This window comes from Musa acuminata, chromosome BXJ2-5 (genome assembly GCF_036884655.1).
Source record: "Musa acuminata AAA Group cultivar baxijiao chromosome BXJ2-5, Cavendish_Baxijiao_AAA, whole genome shotgun sequence".
In the NCBI taxonomy this organism is placed as follows: domain Eukaryota; kingdom Viridiplantae; phylum Streptophyta; class Magnoliopsida; order Zingiberales; family Musaceae; genus Musa; species Musa acuminata.
The window spans coordinates 4,676,747-4,698,463 of NC_088342.1; the positions used below are offsets into that span (position 1 = coordinate 4,676,747).

Here is a 21,717-nt window from a genome sequence, read left to right on the forward strand (position 1 = left end):
GAGGAATCCGCTTTGTAATCAGAGCATTCAAACGCAAAAAACAATGTGAGTTTCATCCTTCCTTGCTTGCAGATCAGTCTTTTTCCCATTTCTTGATAAACTAATAATCATCACATATTTAGGTAATAACAAAGGAAAACTAGATTAGCTGTGGATCCTGATAGATAGAAAGAAATGCAAGTGGCAGATCCGACAAGAAAGAAAGAAATGCAAAGGAGAAGAGGAGGTCCATATCTTTTTGGTACGAAAAAGAAGGGATCCCTTTGAGACGATGATAAAGAATATGCATCATGTACTACGTCGTCAACTTGGGGTTCAAGATGTTGGAGCCTTATTCCTGCTGGCTGAGTTGCTCAGGAAACTAAACTTTGGGATGATTGAGTTGCTTTTCCAGCACTCGCAAATGGGCGATTCCGTTAGAAAATATTCTCATTTTGAGTGTTTTTTTTTTAAATAACATATTTTTTATTTTTTTTTCAAATAGTATTTCTAATTCAAAAAAAATATTTGAGTCGTCCTAAAAAAAGTTGAGTGCATATTTTTCTTATATGTTATGGTATTTTAACCTATTTAAAAATACTGTAAATAAGCTAGGAAGAATCGCTAGATATTATTTGATACATCATTCTAGGGTAGGTATTTATGATAATTTAGGAACAACATCATCCAAATAGGATTCAAAGAACCTACAAGTGATTTTGTTCATTGGGGGATTATGTATTTATATATGTTTTGATGAATGAATTTTCCTTAATCATGCACTCAAATTACTCAATCAAATCAATCACTTATTGATACTTAAATCATAGATTGATTGAGGATGAAAGTTGATGATAATTTGTTTCATTTATAAGTGAAATATCATATTGGTACATAGGTACGTGGTATTAACATTATCATAATATATTATAGGAGTGGATTGGAATGTGATATCAAGTTCGTGTAGCAGATTAGTGACTTAATTGAGTATTAAAGTTATGGCAGCGATGACTTGGTATTTAGCTTTAGTAATAGATTTTGTAACTATATTTTGTTTCTTAAAACTCTAACTTATTATATTTATTCTAAAGAAAATAATATAGATTGATAGACGTTCTATAATCATATTGTCTGCCCAATCAATATTGATAAAGGTGTGGAGATGAAGTAATGAGTGTTTATAAAAAAAAAATCTATAATTAATAGTCCTTTTGAGATATCACATGATACATTTTAATGCAGACCAATACTTAATGGAGGGTCTATATATAAATTATGATAATTTTTTGATCACAAATGAGATGTCTGGATATATTAGAGATAAATATTTTAAGGAACTAAATATTTGTCGGTACTATATGAGATCCGTAGTAGAGCTGTCATAATAAAATTTTGAGTGATTTAGTAGTGGAGAGTGGGGTGACAACTTCTTTCGTATTCTGAATATTCATATTTGATAATAGGTCTTAAATGAACTTCTTTACATATTAAAAAAGTCAAAAAAAAATATAAATATTATTTTTACTCCTAGAAATTAGCTTAAGGTTCCTAGATCTTTGATGAAAATTTGATCTATTAATTACTTATAAAATTATTTAAGATCCTGCCCTATTGAATACTGAATCTTTATCCAATTACCCAAGCCTCTTGGATTAGTGGATCTCTACCCAATAATATCTTATTGGCTCTTATTCAATCTTATCCACAAGATCCAATAATTGAAGGGCTTATTGGATATCCAATAAGATATGGGCTCTAACGAATATCTCATATCTAAATATTTACTTGTCGCAACACCTACCATATATGTATGATTCTCTAGGCTCAATATTGAGCTAGCCGTGAGTTATACCTGTCAGAACTTCTTCTGACTTAGTGAATTATTATCTCAATAATAATTCACTTGACTCATCGACTACGAATGTATTAGGCCACTACATTGCATTCCCCAAACGATACAAGGGAGTCCAATTCATTGGATCTGTATATCTTTCGTTACCCGTGTATCTATAGTATATTGGATATGGTATTGTCAAGCTCATACTGAATCTATTCGAATATCGTTCTAATCGGATTCTCCTATAGAAATTTTTTTTTTTCAATCCAAATGACTATAGCTAGGGATTTGCTTAAGCAAGAACATATAAGATATTTTTCTCATGACACCAAGAGTGAATAATCCTCTATCGACATTCAATGACCCTCATAAGATTGTCTACTACTTCCAAGACTATAAGTCTGGTATCAAAGAGTTGAGTACTCATACAAGACATCCTTCGTGTCTCAAATCTAAGGACTAGATACACCACTAGGATAACGAAATCGATGACTAACAATGATGTATCATCAACCATCCAGCATTCCATGAGCAGATCAATCAATAAACTCATTCACTAATAAGCACGTGCACTGTATCCTTAGTGCCAGCAACTATGAGACCAACCGTCTCGATCATATGAATGAGTATATAATATACTAATATATATCGAATCATCTAACATTTATTAAGTTCTTTTATGATTCGTTTCTTATAAATAATTTGAACATGAGGGCATCTACGAACAAAAGACAACATCTACAAATAATCGACCATCCATTAGCCTCCGTTCAACTATATATATATATATATATATATATATTCTAAATCTACGAGTCATGACACTTTTAAGTTCAGTAGCAAATTAATTTACAATCAAGCTCGGGACAAGATTGTCATGCCAATATGGATGGATGGATGGATCCGTTGTTTTGACCATGTAGCTTCTCTCTCGACTGCAAACACTGCTCCCTGGCTATTTTTAAATCGCATCTCGACTGGAGAGCACTCACGGCAACCGACAACAGAAACCACAACTTCCAAAGACGCAAAGGTAAAATAATACTAACAAAACAAAAAGGACAAAGCACACAGAGAGAGTGCTTTGTGATTTGAAAAAGAAAAAGAATAGCGCAACTCTCTATCACAACCGTCCAAAGTCTACAAATAATATCGCGCCCAACCACAGGTGGTACAGCTGTTCCAAATATCTGCTATTTCTGATTGAGATTTTGAAGTCAGCGGTCGTCGGCGCATGACTAATTGTTTTGCTAAGATCCGCGGGTAAGCATCTCCTTGTATCTCGCGATGGACTCCAAGCGCTGCAGTCTCAGCTGCTGCCGGAACCGGTTGATGAAGTCGTCCGCCCGTGCGTCCACCTCATCCCCGCCGCCACTGCCTTCCGCCTCCACTGCGTCCCTCCCCGCCGCCTCGACCTCCGCCTCCTCGAAGTGCGCGAAAGCCGACTTCTCGCTGGCCGACTTCTTTATCCGCACCGGCAGCTTCGGCGGCATCTCCCCCGCCGTCGGTTGCGCGTCCGACTGACTCCGACCGAAATACTGCTGCTGCTGGTGCTCGTCCTCCGCCTCAGCCACCGGGTTCGGAGTCTCGTACAGGACCTCAGCTCGGGTGGTGGGCGCGGGCTCCAAGGGAGGAGGGATGTCGCCAGAGCGGTAGCGGTGGAGGTTGAAGGAGCGGAGGCAATCAAGGACGACGGAGGGAGATCGGGAGAGGGAGTAGGGGAGAAAGCGGCCGGGGTAGGCTTGGCCACCGTCGTCTACATCGGGTCCGGACTGATGGTGGTGGCCGGTGCCGGATGACTTGGAGGCGACGGCGATCGTTCCGATGACTAGGTTGAGGAGAACGAAGAGGACGGCCGGCGTGAACCATCCGTACACGGAGGCCAAGATTGATAGGATGGATTCTTCCAGCATTCTGTTGCTCCTTTTCCTCCTCTCTCTTCTTCTTCTTCTTCTTCTTTCGGGTATGGTTCGGAGCGGAAAAGAGGAGAGGGCAGAGAGAAGGGGAGAGCAGTCGGGCCGTGGGAGGGAAATTTATAGTGGAGATGGGGGCCAACTGCACGTGGGTCACATGGGTGAAGTAGCACACTCGGGATTTTTACGATCGTATCATTCACGCATGAATGAAGTCGGAGGCCCTTTTGTGGGTCCCGCTTCATGCCCCTGAGTTCACTCTAGCGGTGGCCCCCAGGTGACTACTCTTCCCTCCAAATTTCTTCCGTTCACACTTCACATACAACATGAGGCAGATGACTTCCAAGGAAGAGAATAGGCAAGTGACTCGTGGATCTATGCCCGCGACATCTTAAACTCACATGAATATACATACTACTAGCCTTTTTTATTAGGACATTAATCGTTGGATTCAGGAAGGTCAACTACACCAGCTCTCTAAGTTCATACCATGTCTCCGTTCTCACATGTTCCTGCTCCATCAATAATGTTCCCAAAGATGTAATCTTACCCAAGTCATTTTTCAATCCGTGTGGTCTTTTCTTTGCCAACGACTGTCTGTTTCACATGCCCATATGAACGGAGTAAACAGTACAGTCGCATTGACTATTAAGCATACTCTTCTACCTTATATCAAAACATCTTAGTGTATTAGCATCCAAGGCTACTGTGTTCCGACTTAATCATCATATAAATTTAGTCTCAAGCAGTAACATGATCGACCAGGATATTAAACTGTTTCTTCAGTGGCAGTTTTCAAGATTATATGCTGTGTGTTTATTCCGACAGCACTCGTTTCGATAGTTGTTGTAAATCCTAGTAAATATTTTATTGCAACTTAAACGGTGGTGAACATTAAAAAATATTCTTTTAAGATATTAATCTAGAGAAACGACCGAGTACATGACAGATCATTTGACTTGATTGAAGAACAAGCAAAACATGGCAGCCAATAATTCACATTTGTGAGCGTTCGAACACAAGGCAGAGTGGTTGCCGTGTAATTTTCTGATGGAATTGCACCATCTCGCCGTGTTGTAGGTCGAGGAGGAGACACATCGATTAAGTGAAGGGATGGTGGAGCCCGAGTCTTCAGAAGCATCTTTCGATCCTTAGGAAGTTACCCAAAGTGAGTCGTCAACCGACCCCACCTCTTTCGTCCAATTAAATTCTATCCCCTCGTGGGTTTGGTTGAGGGTGTCGTGTTCGAACACCTTAGGATTCACGATGGTTAGTTGGCATAGTAGATCGTTGCGGTCGTTGTGGCAAGTGGCCGATCACTTTCGACACGTATGATCGTATTTCTATAAGACGTGCGTGTCAGATGAAGTGCCACTATCGTACGTGTCATTTCCTACTTACCACCTTGGTGTTTTCTTCCGGTCCATCACCGTCCATTTCTGCCACCAAATGTACGTAACTATAACAATAATTCCGTATACGAAGTGAGCTTTTCTTCATTTTTTTTTTACATTATAAATACGATCTGTACCCAAATTAGGAAAAAAATTGTAAAAGGCATCTGAATTCGAAATTCAAAATCGAGGACTACGGCTCAAAGCTTCGGATCCAATTCGGATTGCCCTTTGTAGTCAAATTAATGGTGAATACCAGTTAGTTCTTGTAGACATGTTTATTATGTAAATGAAGCGTTGAAGGTTGCGATACGGGCAAAAGCAGAATCCCGGTTTTTAGATTCGAAGACAATGTATTTTGTGTTCCCAAGGTCCCACCCCCACAGGATTTCTCATCTTAGACGGCTCTCTCACGGACCTGATTTAGGTGGGGCTCACAAGTGGGTCGTATAAGTATTTCAGCTTGTCCAAGGGCCCCACGTTCCCAAATGTGAGAGAGCCACATCGGGTGACTTTTTGGGCGGATCATTCGGTGCGAACGTGCTATCTGCATAATTTGAACCGAAGCAAGATTTCCCCAACCTACCGGTGCGGACCAAGAAAAGGTCTACCCGCTCTCAAATGACGACCGTTTGATCTCTATCGGACGGTTATCGTGTTTCAATAAATAAAACATGGAACAGTTAACTGTCATGTAGCCTTCTCCGTCTGGTGAAGTGTTCTTTTCTCCTCCCTCCGGCGCCTCTTTCCGCTCTCCCTTATAGATAGATGGATAGATCTCCTGCTTTGCTCGTCCCAAGAAATCGAACACGCGTCCTTGGACGAGAAGGGAAGAAATCGAAGAGCAATGGCGGATCGAGTCTACCCTTCCTCCAAGCCCAATCCTCACCCTCCACAGCCACTCAATGGCGGCGGCCCTGCATTCCCGCCCACCAAGTCCCAGGTCAACAGCGCCACCCGCCTCCCTTACCGTCCCCAGCCCAAGCCCCGCCGCAGCCGCCGCGGCCTCTGCTGCTCCTGCTGCCTCTGGTTCATCATGCTGCTGGTCGTCCTCGTCATCCTTGCCGCCATCGCCGGTGGCGTTTTCTATGCCATCTACCGCCCCCACCGCCCGGCATTCTCCGTCTCCGTACTTCGCATCGCCGCTCTCAACGTCTCCGCCGCCGGGCATCTCAGCTCCCGCGTCGACCTCAATGTCACCGCCCGCAACCCCAACAAGAAGCTGATCTACTTCTACGACCCTATCTCCGTCTCCGTCCTCTCCGGCGGCGTCGACATCGGGGACGGCTCAATCCCGGCGTTCGTCCTGGACGCCGGGAGCGCCACCGTGCTATCCGCCACCACTTCGAGCTCCGGCCAGACGCTGGACTCCGCGGCGGGAAACGATCTGCGGAAAAGCAGCAGCCTGCCGCTGGAGGTCGACATGGACACGAAGGCCGGGGTGAAGATCGGGGGACTAAAGACGAAGAAGATAGGGATCAAGGTACGGTGCGCCGGTATCCGAGCGCCCGTGCCCAAGGCGAAGGCATCGGCGGCAGTCTCGCCGGGCGACGGCTGCAAGGTCAAACTCCGGATCAAGATCTGGAAGTGGACTCTCTAGAGGAGAAAAAAATCAATTAATACCACAAAAAGTGGCGGAAAAAGAAAAAGTTAATGGAGGAGAATGAGAACAGTCTGTAGATTTTTCATAAATTACAGGGGTGTTTATAGTTGCTATGCTTATGATTGTTGTGTTGATGTTTGCTTGTATTTTCACTGAAATATTTTTTTTCTTTGCATAATTTTTTTGGATTGTGAATTTTGTTATGGAAATTGTTGTAATTTTTATATAATAATGAAGAGCGTAAAAGTGTTTTTTTTTTTGCTTTTGGTGAAAATAAATTTGTTGAAAGGATTGAGTGCGGCTGCTAAGAAATGCGGAGAAGTTGCTTTGGCAATTCTTAGACGAATATGAAGTCAATGTCCCGTTTGACTTTCTTCCCCCTCTCTCTCTCTATCTCTCTACTACGTATGCACGTAAAACGTTATTTTGGGCTTGACCGCATCCTGATCGGTCTCCGTGTCGGCCCAAGAAGCCATGGTTGCACTCGGACTCCTCGGCCCAAACAAACTTGGAAGTTCTTTTCTCATTGGTGCGTGGAGATTCGTGTCCAGCAGAAGAAATGGCGGTTCGATGTCGGAAACACTTCCATGGGCTCGTGACTTCACCGCCCACCTCACATGCACTGCCGATCATTTCTACTAGCATTTCACTGCTCTCATGATGATGAGCTCTGCGGAGGAGGAAGCAGCACAAGTCACGTCACGTCATATCGATGTATCCGATTCAATCACACACAGCTTTAATCTTCTTCTCAACTCAATCACACACAGCTTTGTCTTCTCTTGGAAATTAATTAGATGAAAGCAGCTTGTGATCATATCATCAGCAACATCAACAGGAGCCCTATTAAACATTTTTTTCCCATATATCTATGGCGGGCGGCGGGCGACGGGCGAGAGTCGCGAACAGTTCCTTTCCACCGGCGGCAAATGTATACCCCAAGAACGAACAATGGCACTCCCTGCTGCTACCTTCACAGGCTGCGGCATCCTCAGGGATCAGTGAAAGCTTCAACAGAGAAATTAAGAAAGTGCGTTGATCTGCTTTCCGAATCACTGTGGCTTCCTGTACGATGTTATCCTTTAGTTGTTCTCATCTCATTGCAGCCTTTTGCTTCGTGCAGTCTCGACCTTTTGGGTGATGGTGTTCTATTTTCTGCATGATCTGGATTAAAAATCAGCACAGTTCAGCTTATGTTTGCTTTAAAGTGGAGTCATCTGAGTTTGAGCTTGAGATGCTCTGACATCATTCGACTCAATTATTATGGCGACGCAAACCTTTAGCTCCATGCATGCGTGGATTCAATCTCCGGTGGTCACATGGCTACAGAGGACGAGTGAATGTTTGAGCACCCACAAGAGTCCGACAAGAAGTGACAAAAAAACTGCTGTCTCGCCAGTTGAATTGAATACTAGAGATGACCCCTTCTTTAGCTGCTTCAAATCCACTAATTAATAATAGTGAGATGACACGGATGGACGAAATGATACTCCTACGAAACCGATGTGTAGGGCTCGGCTAATGGCATCAGATTCTGCCGAAATATTCTAAGCCTCACGGTTAAGAAACGAAGGGGGGGGGAAAAGAAAGATGCAAAGATCACGAGAAAGCGAGGAGCAGTGAGAGAGAGAGAGAGAGAGAGGATGGTGGGAATGGGGCTGGTGCTCCAGTGTTTCTCCCACCTCGTGATGGCCGCACGACTGCTGCTGTGCTCTCTTCCTGCCTCGGCGTCCTCAACTCTACCACCACCGCGACCACCCCTCCGCGCACCAAGCTCGAGGTGACAAAAGCTAGGAAAAGATGGAAGCAAAAGCCTCCTGTTGTTGATGGGGTGAGAGATTCCTTCGCCTCCTCCTCCCTGATAACCCTCGGTGAAACCTTGCGGTCCTCCTCCTGCACCTCCATGAATGGATGCTGCCTTGCATGCATGCCTCTCTCTCTCTCTCTCTCTCTCTCTCTCTCTCTGTGCGCGTCTGCATGTGACGCTGCATGCTTTGACCCAAAAGTGCTCTCGTCTCTGTCTACGGAGCCGTTGACAACTACAAAACCATGTCCTCGGCGACATCCATTTACCATGAAAAGCTGGCAGGCATCCATCAACCGGAAAAAGCTCTCCACTGCCTGATTCATCTTTGCGGTTTAATCCGACAACACGTAAAGAATTAAATGGTCATGGAATTCAGCATTAATTAGCGATCTCGACATCTGGATGTTGACACAGCGGCGAATTGATCCTTTAGGTTTTTCGATTAAACTGTTTTCTGAATCCTTGATGACGGAGTTAGCAATGGTGGGAGGGATACGTACTGTCCTGCTCCTTGTTTGGTTGGGCAGCAAACAGATACGGGAGGGGATGCACGAGGAAGAAGAGAAAGAGGAAGAAAACAAAAACCAAAAGCTGGACGACACAGTCCTTGAAAAAGCCACTAGGAATGGCCATTTGCCTGTCACGCTCATCACAACCTATCTCTGTCCCTCTCCATCCCTACCCGTGATGTATATGCACTGCTTTTGCTCCAAAACATTCTCTTGGATATGCACGAGGAATTATTTGGTTGCAGATTGAGTCTATCATAGCTGTTCTTGATATGATGATTAAGTTCTATCTAGACTCTTGCGAAGCTAAAAACACTGCACAAAGATTTGATGGATCATGATTGCAGTTATGGTGACAAATGCAAAAGGGCGACGATGGATCCATCTTTGTGATGCAGGTCCATCTTTCCTCACAGATGCTCCATCATTTCTCCATTAAGAACACATGCGTTTCATCTATCTACCAAGTGAACTGTGAAGGGAACCCTAAATATTCCATCATTTTGTTGACCAGACTCCCATGCAATGAGTCTCATGGTTTAACAGGAGGATGTCTGTGATACTTCTCTCTGGTTTGAAGGCATTTTGGTGGTCACTTGTGACCTTTCCCCTTGCGATTCTTCATCTTCTGGCGATCACATAGCACATTAATATCTAATGCTAATACTCTCTATATCTGCTATAGGAACAAAGAGGAATTCAGTTGAAGCACTCACCTCAACAAATATGGGCAGCCTTCTGCAAGTGCTGCACACACTTTCCTATGATCAAATCATCAAAAAGAACACCTTGATGATCCAAATACATAAAGAATGCATCATAAGGTTCTCGGTGGATGCTTCCCGAGAGGAACAAAAAATAAAACAAGAACTTTGAGGAAAAGAATTATAGAACTTCACAGTCCTAAAGAAAGAAAGAAAGAAAGAAAGAAAAGAATAGAACGTACGGCCCCGAGAAAACATTTCTCCTGTGTTCCTACTGATACAAAACATGACACAGAAACTGATACCATATCATCTTTACAAAAGAAAAAGGCATTAATAAAAGAGCAATGACTATCTCCATTTCTATTTGCATTGTCGAGGAAAAGAAAGTTTCGTTATTTTAAGCTGATTGCAAAGAGGAATTATTACTGGAGCAAATGTCAGAACATTCATACGACGACAAATTAAGAGTGCCATTGCAATCTTAATCTTATGGTAGCCGACACACAACCTTCGTTCAGAAGCAGAAATTGGATAACTGGGATGAACAGTATGAACCATCGATTACCTTCTTTTCTCCTATGTCAAAATTTAGAGAGAAAGAGATGCCAACCATACCGGATTTCTTGGAGTGGGCTAACCATGCACGCCATGGCTTCTTACCTTTGTTGGTGGTGCTCAAAGGGCGTGGAGCTCATGCAAGGATCCAGCGCAGTCAAGTTAAGGATGTTCCTGTGGGGAAAGGCCTTCAGTCCTAAGAAGTCTCTGGTCTTCCCATCATTCCCACCACCGACACCAACAGCTTCCTCAGCCATTCCATGCCTTCTTGTAGAGCTCTGCATATTGCTATTACCTGGTTCCCTCTCGGATCCCAGCATCCCTCCGAATGCATCATCGAAAGACCCATCAAAACCAGGAGTCGAGGTGAGAGAGTTCATAACCATGTCTTGCAGAAGAGGAGGTGGCGGTGAAACATTCCCAAAGCTACCACCACCATTCATGTATTGGTGTGAAGACAAGCCAAGACCAAAGCCGGAAGCACTGTTGGGCACGGCAACAGCGTTTGCAGTGTGAGTTGCCATCTGGCCTAGGTGTGGAGGTCTGCTCATGGTTGCACCCATCTCGGCTGCCTTCTGGAGCAATGCAGTAGCTGACATGTGAGGGGACGAGGCTGGGGCTTGGAAGGCTTGAGGAAGAGGAGGGTGTCGGGCAGGGTTCTCGCGAGAGCATTCCCGGTCCAGCCTTGTGGAGCAGACGGAAGAAGGGAGGTCTAAGTGGGCGAGAGAGATGGGTGCCTGGCAAGCCAGCCATGGTGGCATATCTGATCTCAGGTTCAAATGTTGATGCTGGTGTTCTCTTTTCAGGGAGAGCTCTTGTTGAATGCCATGGCCGTTGATGTTGCTGGCGTTGGCCTCAGTGGCTCTCACCAGCTGAGGAAACTGGCTCTGGAGGATGGTTTGCTGGAGAAGGGAGGGCTCATGGGATGCTGCAGGCTGAGGGAAGAGGATAGGGTGGTGATTGGCTAAAGGATTTGCTGCAATAGCCCTTGCACTTTCTTCTGCCAGTGCATCACAAAAGGCTCTATGTGTGATAAAGCTATCTCTCCTGCAATTCAACAGCAGCAGCAGCAGCACAAGTCACAACCAAGAAAAAGCCAACCAAAAGATACATAAGAACAAACTTACACGCAGGCCTCCAAAGCATTCTAAACTCCCTAAATCCAGACAAAGGGGGAAAAAGAAAAAGGGGGGAAGCAATGAAAGTGGTATATGCATTCCATCTCATCTGAGTGATTCCTGAATCCATGGAGTATTATTGTGCTGTAAGGTTCTCTATCTATCTCTTCTTCCAGTTTTCCTAGTTCCTATTCTCGAGATCTCATTCATGAACAGAAGTGCTACTGCCTAGCTAGTCATGGGGACTCGAACAAATAATGGATGGGTTTCATGCAGTGTTATTCTAATCGATGCTGGTTCAAACAAAAAGCTTTCATCCATCATGCTGCTTGGATCATTAATTCAGTGTTGCTTGTATCTACCTTGAGAAGAGGGTGCCGCAGTCACATCTGTATTCCCTTGTGCCACAGATTTTGGAGTGAGCCTTCCAGTCGGATTGGACAGCATACTTCTTGGAGCACTTGTCACACTTCCACTTCTTCTCCCCGTGCTTCCTGCTGAAGTGCTTCTTGATCCCAGTTAAATCCCCAAGGGCCCTAGAGGGGTCGTGGTGCACACAGGTCACCTCTGGGCATATGTAAACCTTCTTCCTCACCTCCTTGCTGCTTCTTTGCTTCAGCTTCCATGGCAGGTTGTGGCCTCTCCTGTGGAGCTGCAGGTTCTGATCCCTCTGGAACCCTTTGTTGCAGATCTCACACACAAACCTGTTGGTTGCCATCAGTGTCTTGGGGGACAATGCTATCACCTCGGCATCTGGGTCTAGTAGGATCCAGAATCCCAAAATCACCCAGAAGAATCAAAAAGTAACGACGGGCAAATCAAGAGAGATCTCAACGAGAAACAACAACGCAAACAAGAAAATGGTGGCCTAATCGCGAAACCTGGATTTCCTGGGAGATTCCTCTTTTTCTTTGTTGGATTTGGGTTTGGGGAGGCAAAGGAAGACTGCTGATTGGAAGAGACGCTTGCTTCCCCGGAGGCAGAGGTGAGATTGGACATGGTCTCATCCACCAGTTGGTGCTGCTGAATCATCATCTCCCAGCAGCTCTTCGAGTTTGTTCCTCCTCTTGGCTAGTTCTCGAATGAGAGAGAAGGGAGCAAAGCCTAGATAAGGCTGATGACAAAACACCAATCAGTTTGGAGAAAGCAATCGTTGCTCATCTGCATCAAAAATAAACAAAAGGTACTGCGGATTCCAAAGCTAAGAAAAGAAAAAGTGGCTTCATTATCATCATCATCATCAAAGATCCTGACATGCATCTCCAAGGGATATTCCATATACATGCTAAAATTAAAGTGGTCTTTATGAAACAGAGTAAGAATTGGTGTAAGGGTTATAAGTACTATCACAAGTATTTTTGCTTGTGAGCATACATATCGAGAAAATTTTCGCAGCTTAGCATCCAAACCAGGAAACAAAACAAATATACTGACACGGTTGAATTCAAGTGGAGAATACAAGAAGAAAATTAACCTACAAAGGACTAAATAGAGCCTCTTCAAAGTCCCAAGAGACGAATAATTCGAGATTCAACCCTAAAGCTAACTGATACGAGAGAGATGAGGAGCTGCCACACCAAAATTGAACGAGATTAATAAAAACCCAAAAGAAGAAGAAGAAGAAAGATAGGAAAGCAGTCTAGGCGACCCAGAGAGAGAGAGAGAGAAGAGAGAGATGTGGATGAGGGCAAGCAAGCAAGCAAATGTGCCATCGCCCACCTATTCCCTACCCAGGCACATTCGGCCAACACCGACGTCGCACTCGCTGTCTTTTTCCTTTGTTTCCTACGCATACCTATAAATTCCTCCCTCCCGTTAATCTCTTGTATGCTGTAAAAACATTGGTCTATTATTGCTGGGTTGGTGCCGAGGGGATAATACCACACGTACTGCTCGTCTTTCTCCTTGCCGGGGCATAACACGAAGCTCCTCCGGCGCAGTGGACCAGATTCCTTCGTGTTTTGCGCCGGCTTTGACGTCCTATAAATAAAAGTACTGAAACCCTCGATAGCCATCCGACCAACGCTAATAACTTTGTTGCGAGAGGGCTAAAGTAGGGTAAAAGGAGGGCACGATTTCACAAGAACCCACGGTGGGCTGTTGATTTCTTGGCCATGGGGAAGTGCGGTAAAAGCAAGGCACCACATAATAATGATTGGACCATTCATTGATTCAACTCACGGTTGACCTGCTCATGTCGTGTCAATTTTTCTTGCGAGGATTCTTTCTTTTCTCGTCAGCCGTCAGCACCTGAACATAAAAGAACTCTGATTTATCATCGATCATCAGAAGATCCACTCATAACTACAGCCAGAATGTATTTGGTGTTTTATTTAGGAAAAAAGCGTAAATAAAGTGCCAGCCTACTTGCTACTGGTCAACGCTACTTCAACAGAAAAGGAAAAGAAAACTACGTAGGTATGGCATTTAATTGAACTTGGTATAAGAAAGGTGATGATAATGATTCCGGGAGGAGGAGAAGAAGAAGAAGAAGTGAATGGTAGTCAACTAATTCTGCACCAACTGTTCGGTTGAAGAAATAAGTCATCGGGAATCCCGGAAGTCAGCTTTATTTTCTCGACTTTTTTCTAGATCCAACGCGTCTTTACGACGAGTCACTGCCAAAGTCAACGCGCATATCGGGCTCGAAGAAAACACCAGAAGAAAACAAAATTTATCTCACCTTTTCTTTTCTGCTCCATTGTCTCGCTTTCTTTTGAAGCAACTTGCCGTGTCGACAGCATCCTTATCCTCATCATCATGCACCACCGCCTGTCCTTCTCCTCCCACGGGTGCCATCGGAGCGCCCTCCTTTCTTCGCCCGTTTCGTCGATTATTTTCTGCCCAGACTTGTTCTTCTCCTTCGGCTTCCAGTTAGCATCAAGGACCGCCTCGCCTCCATCCGTGGCTTCGCATCTGTATGATCACCAGCAGTCAAATCGTTTGGATGCTTGAACAAAAGAAAGAACTTATATGATCTGATCTATATATTTCCAAAGAGCTTTGCCTCGATATAGATAAGGATAAGAAACGAATCAATGGACAAAAAATTGTGGTGGATGACATGGTGATCGAGTGTGTTTAAAGCTCTCCGGAAGGGGAGGCAAGCCGGATAGGGAATATTGCAAGAAAGAGTGGGAGGTATATGGGTCGGCATAAGCGACCAGAATAGGTACCATACGGCCATGTTTTCTCACTCGGGGAGGTGTTGGATCCATGTGAGTAGCTCGTTGTTACGACGATTTGAATGTTCACAGCAACGAGTGTGGTGTGCAGTGCTGAGCAGGTGGGCATCGTGGTTGTTCCAGCAGCATGGAACGCCTAATTGTAGAAAATTTCTAGGGTAAGGAATTAGATGAGCATGGATCATTGCCTGTCCCCTGTGCTGGTCAAAGAGAAGGTCTCTCGATCACAGCTGTGCCAAGAAGATTACGAGAATGAATGCGTTGAATACGATACTGATGAAAGATTGACACGTAGTTTGTGACGAAGCAGCAAACGATTTTCTTTTTATTCGAGTGTTTGCATCTTTTTATTCCGATGTCAATCTCAGAATAGTAAACTATTGTTTAGGTTGGTAAGATTAATTCAAATAATTATGATTAGATGAAATTAAAAAAAATAGATTAAGATAAATAAATGAGGACGAAAAGACTTATTGGGATATACAATAATTAAAAAAAAACTAGTAGATCCAGAAAAAAAAAAAAAGATAAGAAGATGATAGATATTGGATTAAGTGTTTTTAATCTATTTCTTCCTATCTTCAAAAGTGATAATAATCAATTTTAGGCCATTAAGATAGAATTTTTTTTTTTTTTTGGAAGACAACTTCAAGTTACAACTATTTTGAATTAAGAGGATGTGATAAGATTAATTCAAATACTTAGGATTATATAAAATAAAATATAAAAAATTAGATCGAAATAAATAAATGAGGATGAGAAGATTTATTGGGATCTGATATATTTTCTTCATTATTTAAAAATATATATACTATATCTTTTGAATAATAAATATGTGTTCTTGTATAAATCCAAATTACTACGGATTAGAAGTACTCATCGTTTCTTCTACCATCTTCTCTTCCTTCTCTAAAATTCTATAAAAAGTCAAAACAGATAACACGTTACAGAAAGCATACCTGAAACCATACTTCAGAAGGAACATATTGTTGGGGTGGCTCAAGGAAGTGCATTCACAATGGTGTTAGGACGGACTATGGACTGACCCTTTCACCTCCTCCTCATCTCTTCTATCCTTTGCATCTGTGTCAAGTGGTCTTATGATCAAAAAGCCCGAGGACAAGATTCTGGTACAAGGTTGCTTCCCCTACGAAACTACATCCCCTCTAATAGTTAAGGTCGTAGATTTTGTTTTTTCTCTTGAAAGAACATATTGTTCTTACTCCTATTGACAGCATATCCAAAACAATGCTGCTCAAGCTAACAAAAACAGATTGTTCCTTTAGGCTCCAAAGATATGAGGTTGACCAGATGGAACTTACATGCACGACCATATTTTATGACACAAGAAGAAGATCACCGAACTCAAACAATAGTAAAGATACCCGGCAACCACCGGTAGTGTTCTAATGACAAGAGTAGTTCAGTTGTACCTGTCACTCCTTTGCAAAAAGGAATGATAATTTCTGCCCTTTTTGCTGTTGGTGACTCCAATTCATTCACAATCTTGAACACCCTATTGGACAAGTAGAAAGAAGAGGCAAATAACTCAAATGATTTGGATTGCATGAATCACCAAAGGAGACGAACAATAAACTTACAGCACCATTTGCATTCGGTTGTGACCTCTCTGCAGGATCCTCTGAAAGAGTCTCTTCTTCATGAAGACATTTGACCCAGTCCGCTTAGAAAATTCAAACACACCGGCAATTCCTTCGTCCGCTGTTTTCATTTCGTGTGTAGAACCACCAGTTTTTCATTTGGCTCCGGAATTGCTGTGTATCCTCAAGATGACAAGGATAGTACACCAGCACAAGGCCCCTGCTCCCAATTTTCTTGCATGAACCCTTTGTTGCAGGCTTTTGTGACTTCTCAACCATGCGAGTAATCCCTTCTTCTGATTCACTTCTGATGAGCCGAAATCATACCCACTATCCGATGCAATATGCTCCACGCCATATGAAGCTCCAGCAATGGAACACTTCAAAAAATCCATCTGGTGGCAAGTTAAGGTGCAAGCATACGCGCATGGTGCTTGTAAGGATTTGACAGCCTCGACTGAAACATAAAACCAAACAGTTATGAGGCATCCGTAAAGAATAAGAGCGGCAACAAGATGGTAGAAGCCAGATAAAACAGGCTTTGAAGCATTGATAGATGTATGAGGTCGTATTAAGTTCCAAGTACATCACAATATTTGTGATCACATATTGAGCTGATCGATGGAATCAATATGAGAAAGGAAAAGAAAATGCATGTACTTACATCAACCTCCATCTCAATTTTATTGCCCTGCTCACCGTCAGAAATGCCGCAGCGGGGCGGAGGTAAGCAAAAGTGTAAAGCTCGCTCCATCCGAGTCGCTCGTGTCTCCTTCCTCCCGGGCCATCTCTCTCTGGCTAAGGCTCCTTCAGCTCTGGGTTCAAACATAACAATTCCACATCATCCAAGATTGCAACTTTCTCATCAGAAAACCTTGCACCACGAAATGCGCTCTGCGAGGTGAAGTAGGAAATCAAGAACGTACAGTACGGTGCAACGATGAAGGAATTGCAGAGATTCATCTGAAAGTTTTCAGGAAAGAAAAAAAGAAGAGAGATTAAAATAAACTCAGGGCATAAGCATTTAACCTATCTGTTTCAGAGGAGATTAGTGCCCGATAAAACGCGCAAAATGCTTTTCATACGATGAAATCACGAGAAGGCTTTAACGAAAACGAGTCGAAAGGAAAAAAGAACCTAAAGGCGACCAAAGGCAGAGACTTCCGCAGGAAATGAGCGGAAGCGATTACGAATTGAGCTTAAATAGTTAGTGAAGTCAACCCCTCTAACTGAGCTTAATCAGGATATTAAAGTTGCTCTTATGAACGGGGGCCAAGAGATAATGTCGCACCGGGCGAGTTGGAGTTTTTAATCAGCTGTACAAACCCGCGCAGGGTTCAGGCTTTTCCTGAGGGAGGGTATCGGAAATCTCAGCAACCCTCCGTCCACCATCACCATGACGTGTACCGATTGGCAACCGTGCGCCCCAGAGACAACAGGATTCTGTGTGCGATCCACATCCCATGATCCTCGGTCATGCACGTGAGACCCGCCCGTCGGACTGCATCGAGATCCACAGCCCACTTTTGTCGCCGTGCCTTGTGCCTCCACGAGTACAATCGGTTCACATGTTATGGCCGGAAACGTTTCAGTCATGTGTGTCTGCTTCACATTTCATAACACATGAATAATGTGTTTCGGAAATCTGGAAGCATTTCTTTGGATCCACGAAACTGCCGAAACAAAGTGAAAGGAGGCAAAGTTTCTTGGGAAGGAAAGATCTAATGAATGCCAAGATGTGACTCGAATTTCCAGACGACGGAGACATTTGCTCGAGTCCAATTGCATGGCAGCTAAAAATTTAAGTCATCAACAATGACTTCGGTTCCCATCGTTCGACGCATGCAAGGTTAATAATAATTATCGAGAGAGCACATGCATGCATCTGCAACCCATTTGAAGCGATAAGGTCACACGGAGCCCATTATAATGACTGCTTCGCTTGGAGAGATCTCTGCATGAAAAAATAGGAAGAAGATAAAATCTGGTCCAACACTGCACCAACTTACGAGTCTAAAAGCTCATGTCTGGCACGTCCATATTCTGATCACGCACGCCCTCACGAGTCGATGATCGAATGGTTTAACCCGAAGCAAAAGGATTGAAAGCTTTGAGACGTATGAATTAAAAGCCCATCAAGTATATGAATTATAGTGAGAACCATGCTGGAAACGTTTCGATTATTTATGATACAACAAAATTGTTGCAGGCCCTGACATCTCTTATGGAAAGAAAACAAAAACAAATGTGTCCATGGAGGCATGGTTGCAGGACCTGACATCTCTTCCGGAAAGAAAACAAAAGCAAATTTGTCCATGGAGGCATGGACCCAGCAACCAGCTTATGTATAATGTCAAGAGTCAAAACTGTGTACGTATTGTTGCCAAGACGAAAGCACACAGGAAGAACATCCGCAGTAGGACCACGGCAAACCACGCTGTTTTGGGGTACAGCAGTAGGTCAACACCACTGTTCAAAAAACAGCACAGTAATACCAGCAATTGAACTCCATAATCATTCACGTAAACTTCATCTCTCTCCTCGAGTCTTTTCCGCCCCACCCCCCAAACGCAACGACATGACATGACGTTTCCTCCATCATCGGTCCCCTCTAGTCATTCTGTCAATATTTTACGACACGATTCCCGTCCAATCATTCACTTGCTCGCAGTAGAAGACAAACAGAAGCCATGGAAGGGTCAAAACGTCATAGAAAGAGAGAGGAACACACTGCCAAGCCGAACTCAGCACCATACAGTGAGACAAACCACTACTTTCTTATCTACTAACCCATTTCGGTTTCTCCCTTTCCTGATGTTGTCCCTATTTACATTTACGCTACCCCTCCCCACGGGGAAGCAAGCATGAACTCCTAGACCCCCAAATTTGCTAAAGCTTACGGAAAGAGAGAAGAAGAAGAAGAAGAAGAAAGAGGCAAATCACAGCATTCAGGGCGTGGGGTCCGCCTCAGGGACGCGAACACGCGTCATCACCGCACGGCGCCGGCTTCCAGGAGCATGGGGACCAGGCGACCCCTGAGGTGGAGGCTCATGAGGCCCTCGAGGCCGCCCACGGCTGCGCCGCCGACGAAGAGGGTGGGAAGGCCGGCGCCCCCAGCAGCAGCGGCGGCCGCCTCCTCGTCGGCCTCCTCCAGTTCAATGGCCGCCGGGTGGGCGCCCACCGCCGCCAGCAGCCGTTTCATCACGTGGCTCATGCAGCAGCCCCGCCGGCTGAAGATCACCGCAGGGTTCTCCCGTATCAGCCGCCCCACCCTTTCCTCCGGCGCTTCCTCCGCCCCGTCGATCGACAGCCCCACCGCCCCCCTTCTCCTCCCCCCCGCCATAGCTGCCACCGCCGCCATCAGTAGCCCTCTATTTCTCCTCCCCAAACCCCCCTTCCCTTTTCCGTCGCAAGTCCTCAGAGATCGGTAACCCGATCAGTATAAATCACACCGAGAAGAGGGGTCCTTATAATGCAAACAAAGCTCGAGAGAGCTAGGTCACATGGCGACTGACGTCACTGCCACGGTCACCGTAATGGTGTCGTCACCACTCCACCACGCGCGACTTTTGTTGCTCCTTTAGAATACGACCTCGGTGAACGCTTAAAGACGTCTACCGCGATCCTACGGCTGCGATCCGCTTTAGCGATACCGGGTGGGACCGGGGGCCGCTTTCTTACACGTGGATGAGTCGGCCACCGTCGACGACGAATTAGTGGACGGCCCATTGTGCCTCAGGACGTCATGCGGCGGGGATAAGGCTTTTGTGGTGGGACGTTACCTCGTCGCTGGGAGTTGATTGGCTGATGGGGCACGCCCAACCGACGGATAGGATCTAACCGGCAACTCGTGTGAATTTTGCCAAGTCCGTGTTACATACGAGCGATTACGCCTCCAGTGCCTATTACACTTACGCGCCATCGCACCTGCTCTGCTCTGGGTCACGAGGCTCATATGGGACCCCTGGGACCTGCATTCACGAGGAAGGTGTTCGATGGGGATAACCCAAAACAAAAGTTATTTTTTGTTGCGATGGTGGGATAAGATGTGCCCGAAGCTTTCGGTGCACACTAAGTTCGGTCCAATGGATGGGTTAAACGTGTACATTGGATAACGCTAGCCATGCATGAGAGGAGGCGTTGCTTGTGGGGAACGGAAGAGAAAACGGTGGGGCGTTGACGTGGAGTACCGAGTCGGTAACGTTGCTCAGCACTCAAAGAGGCAGCAGCAGTCAAAGAGAAGAAATCTCTTATTGTACAGTCACTTGAGACTGAGAGGTGGAAGGAACACATTGCATCGCGAGAAGCAATAATTGATCATGCATGGCTGTTGCCGAGAGATGGACGGTGTATCTGATGCAACTGACCCCAGTGGGTACTTTTTCCGTGCTGCAAAAGAAAGAGCTCTCGGTTGCGAGAGGACTAATGGCTTCCACGGATCATCATGGTTTAGAATCTTCTGCAAGGTAAACCATGTTCTCACAGCTGGTGTCTTTTACTGTATGCTACATCTTAGGACTGAGCAGTCCTTGGAGAAATGATTGGGTTGAACTGTTTCCCAATGTATGATGCTAGTCTCCTACGGTTTCATTGACATACCACACAGGAATCGTGGAAACCTCGGAGCAGATACATTCTTCTGAGTTCAGATTGCACTCCGATAGTGTATGTCTGGACCCCTGAGAGACCTGAGGGCCCATTGCCCATTGCGATCCCAATGAGTAGTATACATTACCTGTTAATAATATACAACTTGTAAATTATATACATATATATAATATGAAATATATCACCGACGTCACTAATTCCGAAACAATTTGAATACCAATTTATTCAAAAAGTATCGAAAATAAACAATCACACTGATCGAGTACATTTTCATTTGATTGCTGGTCAATAATTAATCGAATATTTTCATCATTTCAACCAACGCAAAAGTCTGGGAGAGCTTTGATAGTGGCAGGCCAAAGTACTCCGTGCCAGAAGATGCACGTTTCGCTGGCGTTAAATAGTACCGTGCCGTGTCCCAACTGGGGATGGGTGACGTGAGCCGTCCCAGAGAGAAGCTTTAAAAGGCGCGTCAGTGACCTACCGCGTGTCCTTAGGGTCTTGTCTCCGCGCAAGAAAAAAGTCGTTGACTTGTCACACTATTCATATTGTTGGTAGAGTAAAACTAACAAAACTAAATGTGTAACCGCCAGCTGTTTTCATATTTATTTTTCTCACATTTTACTGAAGAATCTTAAAGTTTACAGACATGCATTTTACTAGTCAAAACTCTCATCGATATTTTTATCGCTGAAATAAATTATTAAGATTATTAAAATATCAAGCTATCATCATAATTAGAGACGAGACGACGGACATATAATTTCTAGGTACATATCAATGAAAATAAATATATATGGTTATATACATGATAGATCACAACCACGGTTCAGGATCGGGAGAGGCTTAGGCGCTAGTTGCAGGCCGGCAGCTGGGCCGGTTCGATCCTCACCGTAAAACG

The 21,717-nt window shown here is 44.5% G+C and overlaps 4 protein-coding genes and 1 long non-coding RNA gene across 7 annotated transcripts; 1 reads left to right on the forward strand and 4 right to left on the reverse strand.

Annotated features, from left to right (window-relative positions):
* Window positions 1–2,555: 2,555 nt before the first annotated feature.
* LOC103984094 (pathogen-associated molecular patterns-induced protein A70-like) lies at window positions 2,556–3,828 on the reverse strand. Its single transcript, XM_009401519.3, has one exon. The coding sequence runs from the start codon at window positions 3,727–3,729 to the stop codon at window positions 3,067–3,069; it is 663 nt and encodes a 220-aa protein (XP_009399794.2). The 5' UTR covers window positions 3,730–3,828; the 3' UTR covers window positions 2,556–3,066.
* A 2,018-nt stretch (window positions 3,829–5,846) lies between these two features.
* LOC103984095 (NDR1/HIN1-like protein 13) lies at window positions 5,847–6,986 on the forward strand. The gene has a single exon (XM_009401520.3). It carries the CDS (start codon window positions 5,971–5,973, stop codon window positions 6,721–6,723), a length of 753 nt encoding a protein of 250 aa, XP_009399795.2. The 5' UTR covers window positions 5,847–5,970; the 3' UTR covers window positions 6,724–6,986.
* Window positions 6,987–10,083: 3,097 nt separating this feature from the next.
* Window positions 10,084–13,113, reverse strand: LOC103984096 (protein indeterminate-domain 7). Of its 2 annotated transcripts, none has more exons than XM_018826292.2 (4): window positions 12,901–13,113; window positions 12,304–12,536; window positions 11,785–12,181; window positions 10,084–11,351 (listed from the first exon to the last, which is right to left on the reverse strand). In XM_018826292.2, exons 2-4 carry the CDS (start codon window positions 12,455–12,457, stop codon window positions 10,406–10,408), a joined length of 1,497 nt encoding a protein of 498 aa, XP_018681837.2. In that variant the 5' UTR covers window positions 12,458–12,536; window positions 12,901–13,113; the 3' UTR covers window positions 10,084–10,405. The 2 variants fall into 2 exon arrangements, with proteins under 2 accessions (XP_018681837.2, XP_009399796.2); XM_009401521.3 differs by having other exon boundaries at window positions 12,897–13,113.
* A 2,106-nt stretch (window positions 13,114–15,219) lies between these two features.
* On the reverse strand, window positions 15,220–17,338 carry LOC108952909 (uncharacterized). 2 transcript variants are annotated; one of them, XR_010486823.1, is made up of 3 exons: window positions 16,873–17,338; window positions 16,214–16,665; window positions 15,220–16,123 (listed from the first exon to the last, which is right to left on the reverse strand). It is a non-coding gene; the product is annotated as an uncharacterized LOC108952909 (long non-coding RNA). The 2 variants fall into 2 exon arrangements; XR_010486822.1 differs by having other exon boundaries at window positions 16,209–16,665.
* A 1,556-nt stretch (window positions 17,339–18,894) lies between these two features.
* LOC103984097 (monothiol glutaredoxin-S2) lies at window positions 18,895–19,584 on the reverse strand. Its single transcript, XM_009401522.3, has one exon. The coding sequence runs from the start codon at window positions 19,567–19,569 to the stop codon at window positions 19,198–19,200; it is 372 nt and encodes a 123-aa protein (XP_009399797.2). The 5' UTR covers window positions 19,570–19,584; the 3' UTR covers window positions 18,895–19,197.
* Between the last annotated feature and the right edge of the window lie 2,133 nt (window positions 19,585–21,717).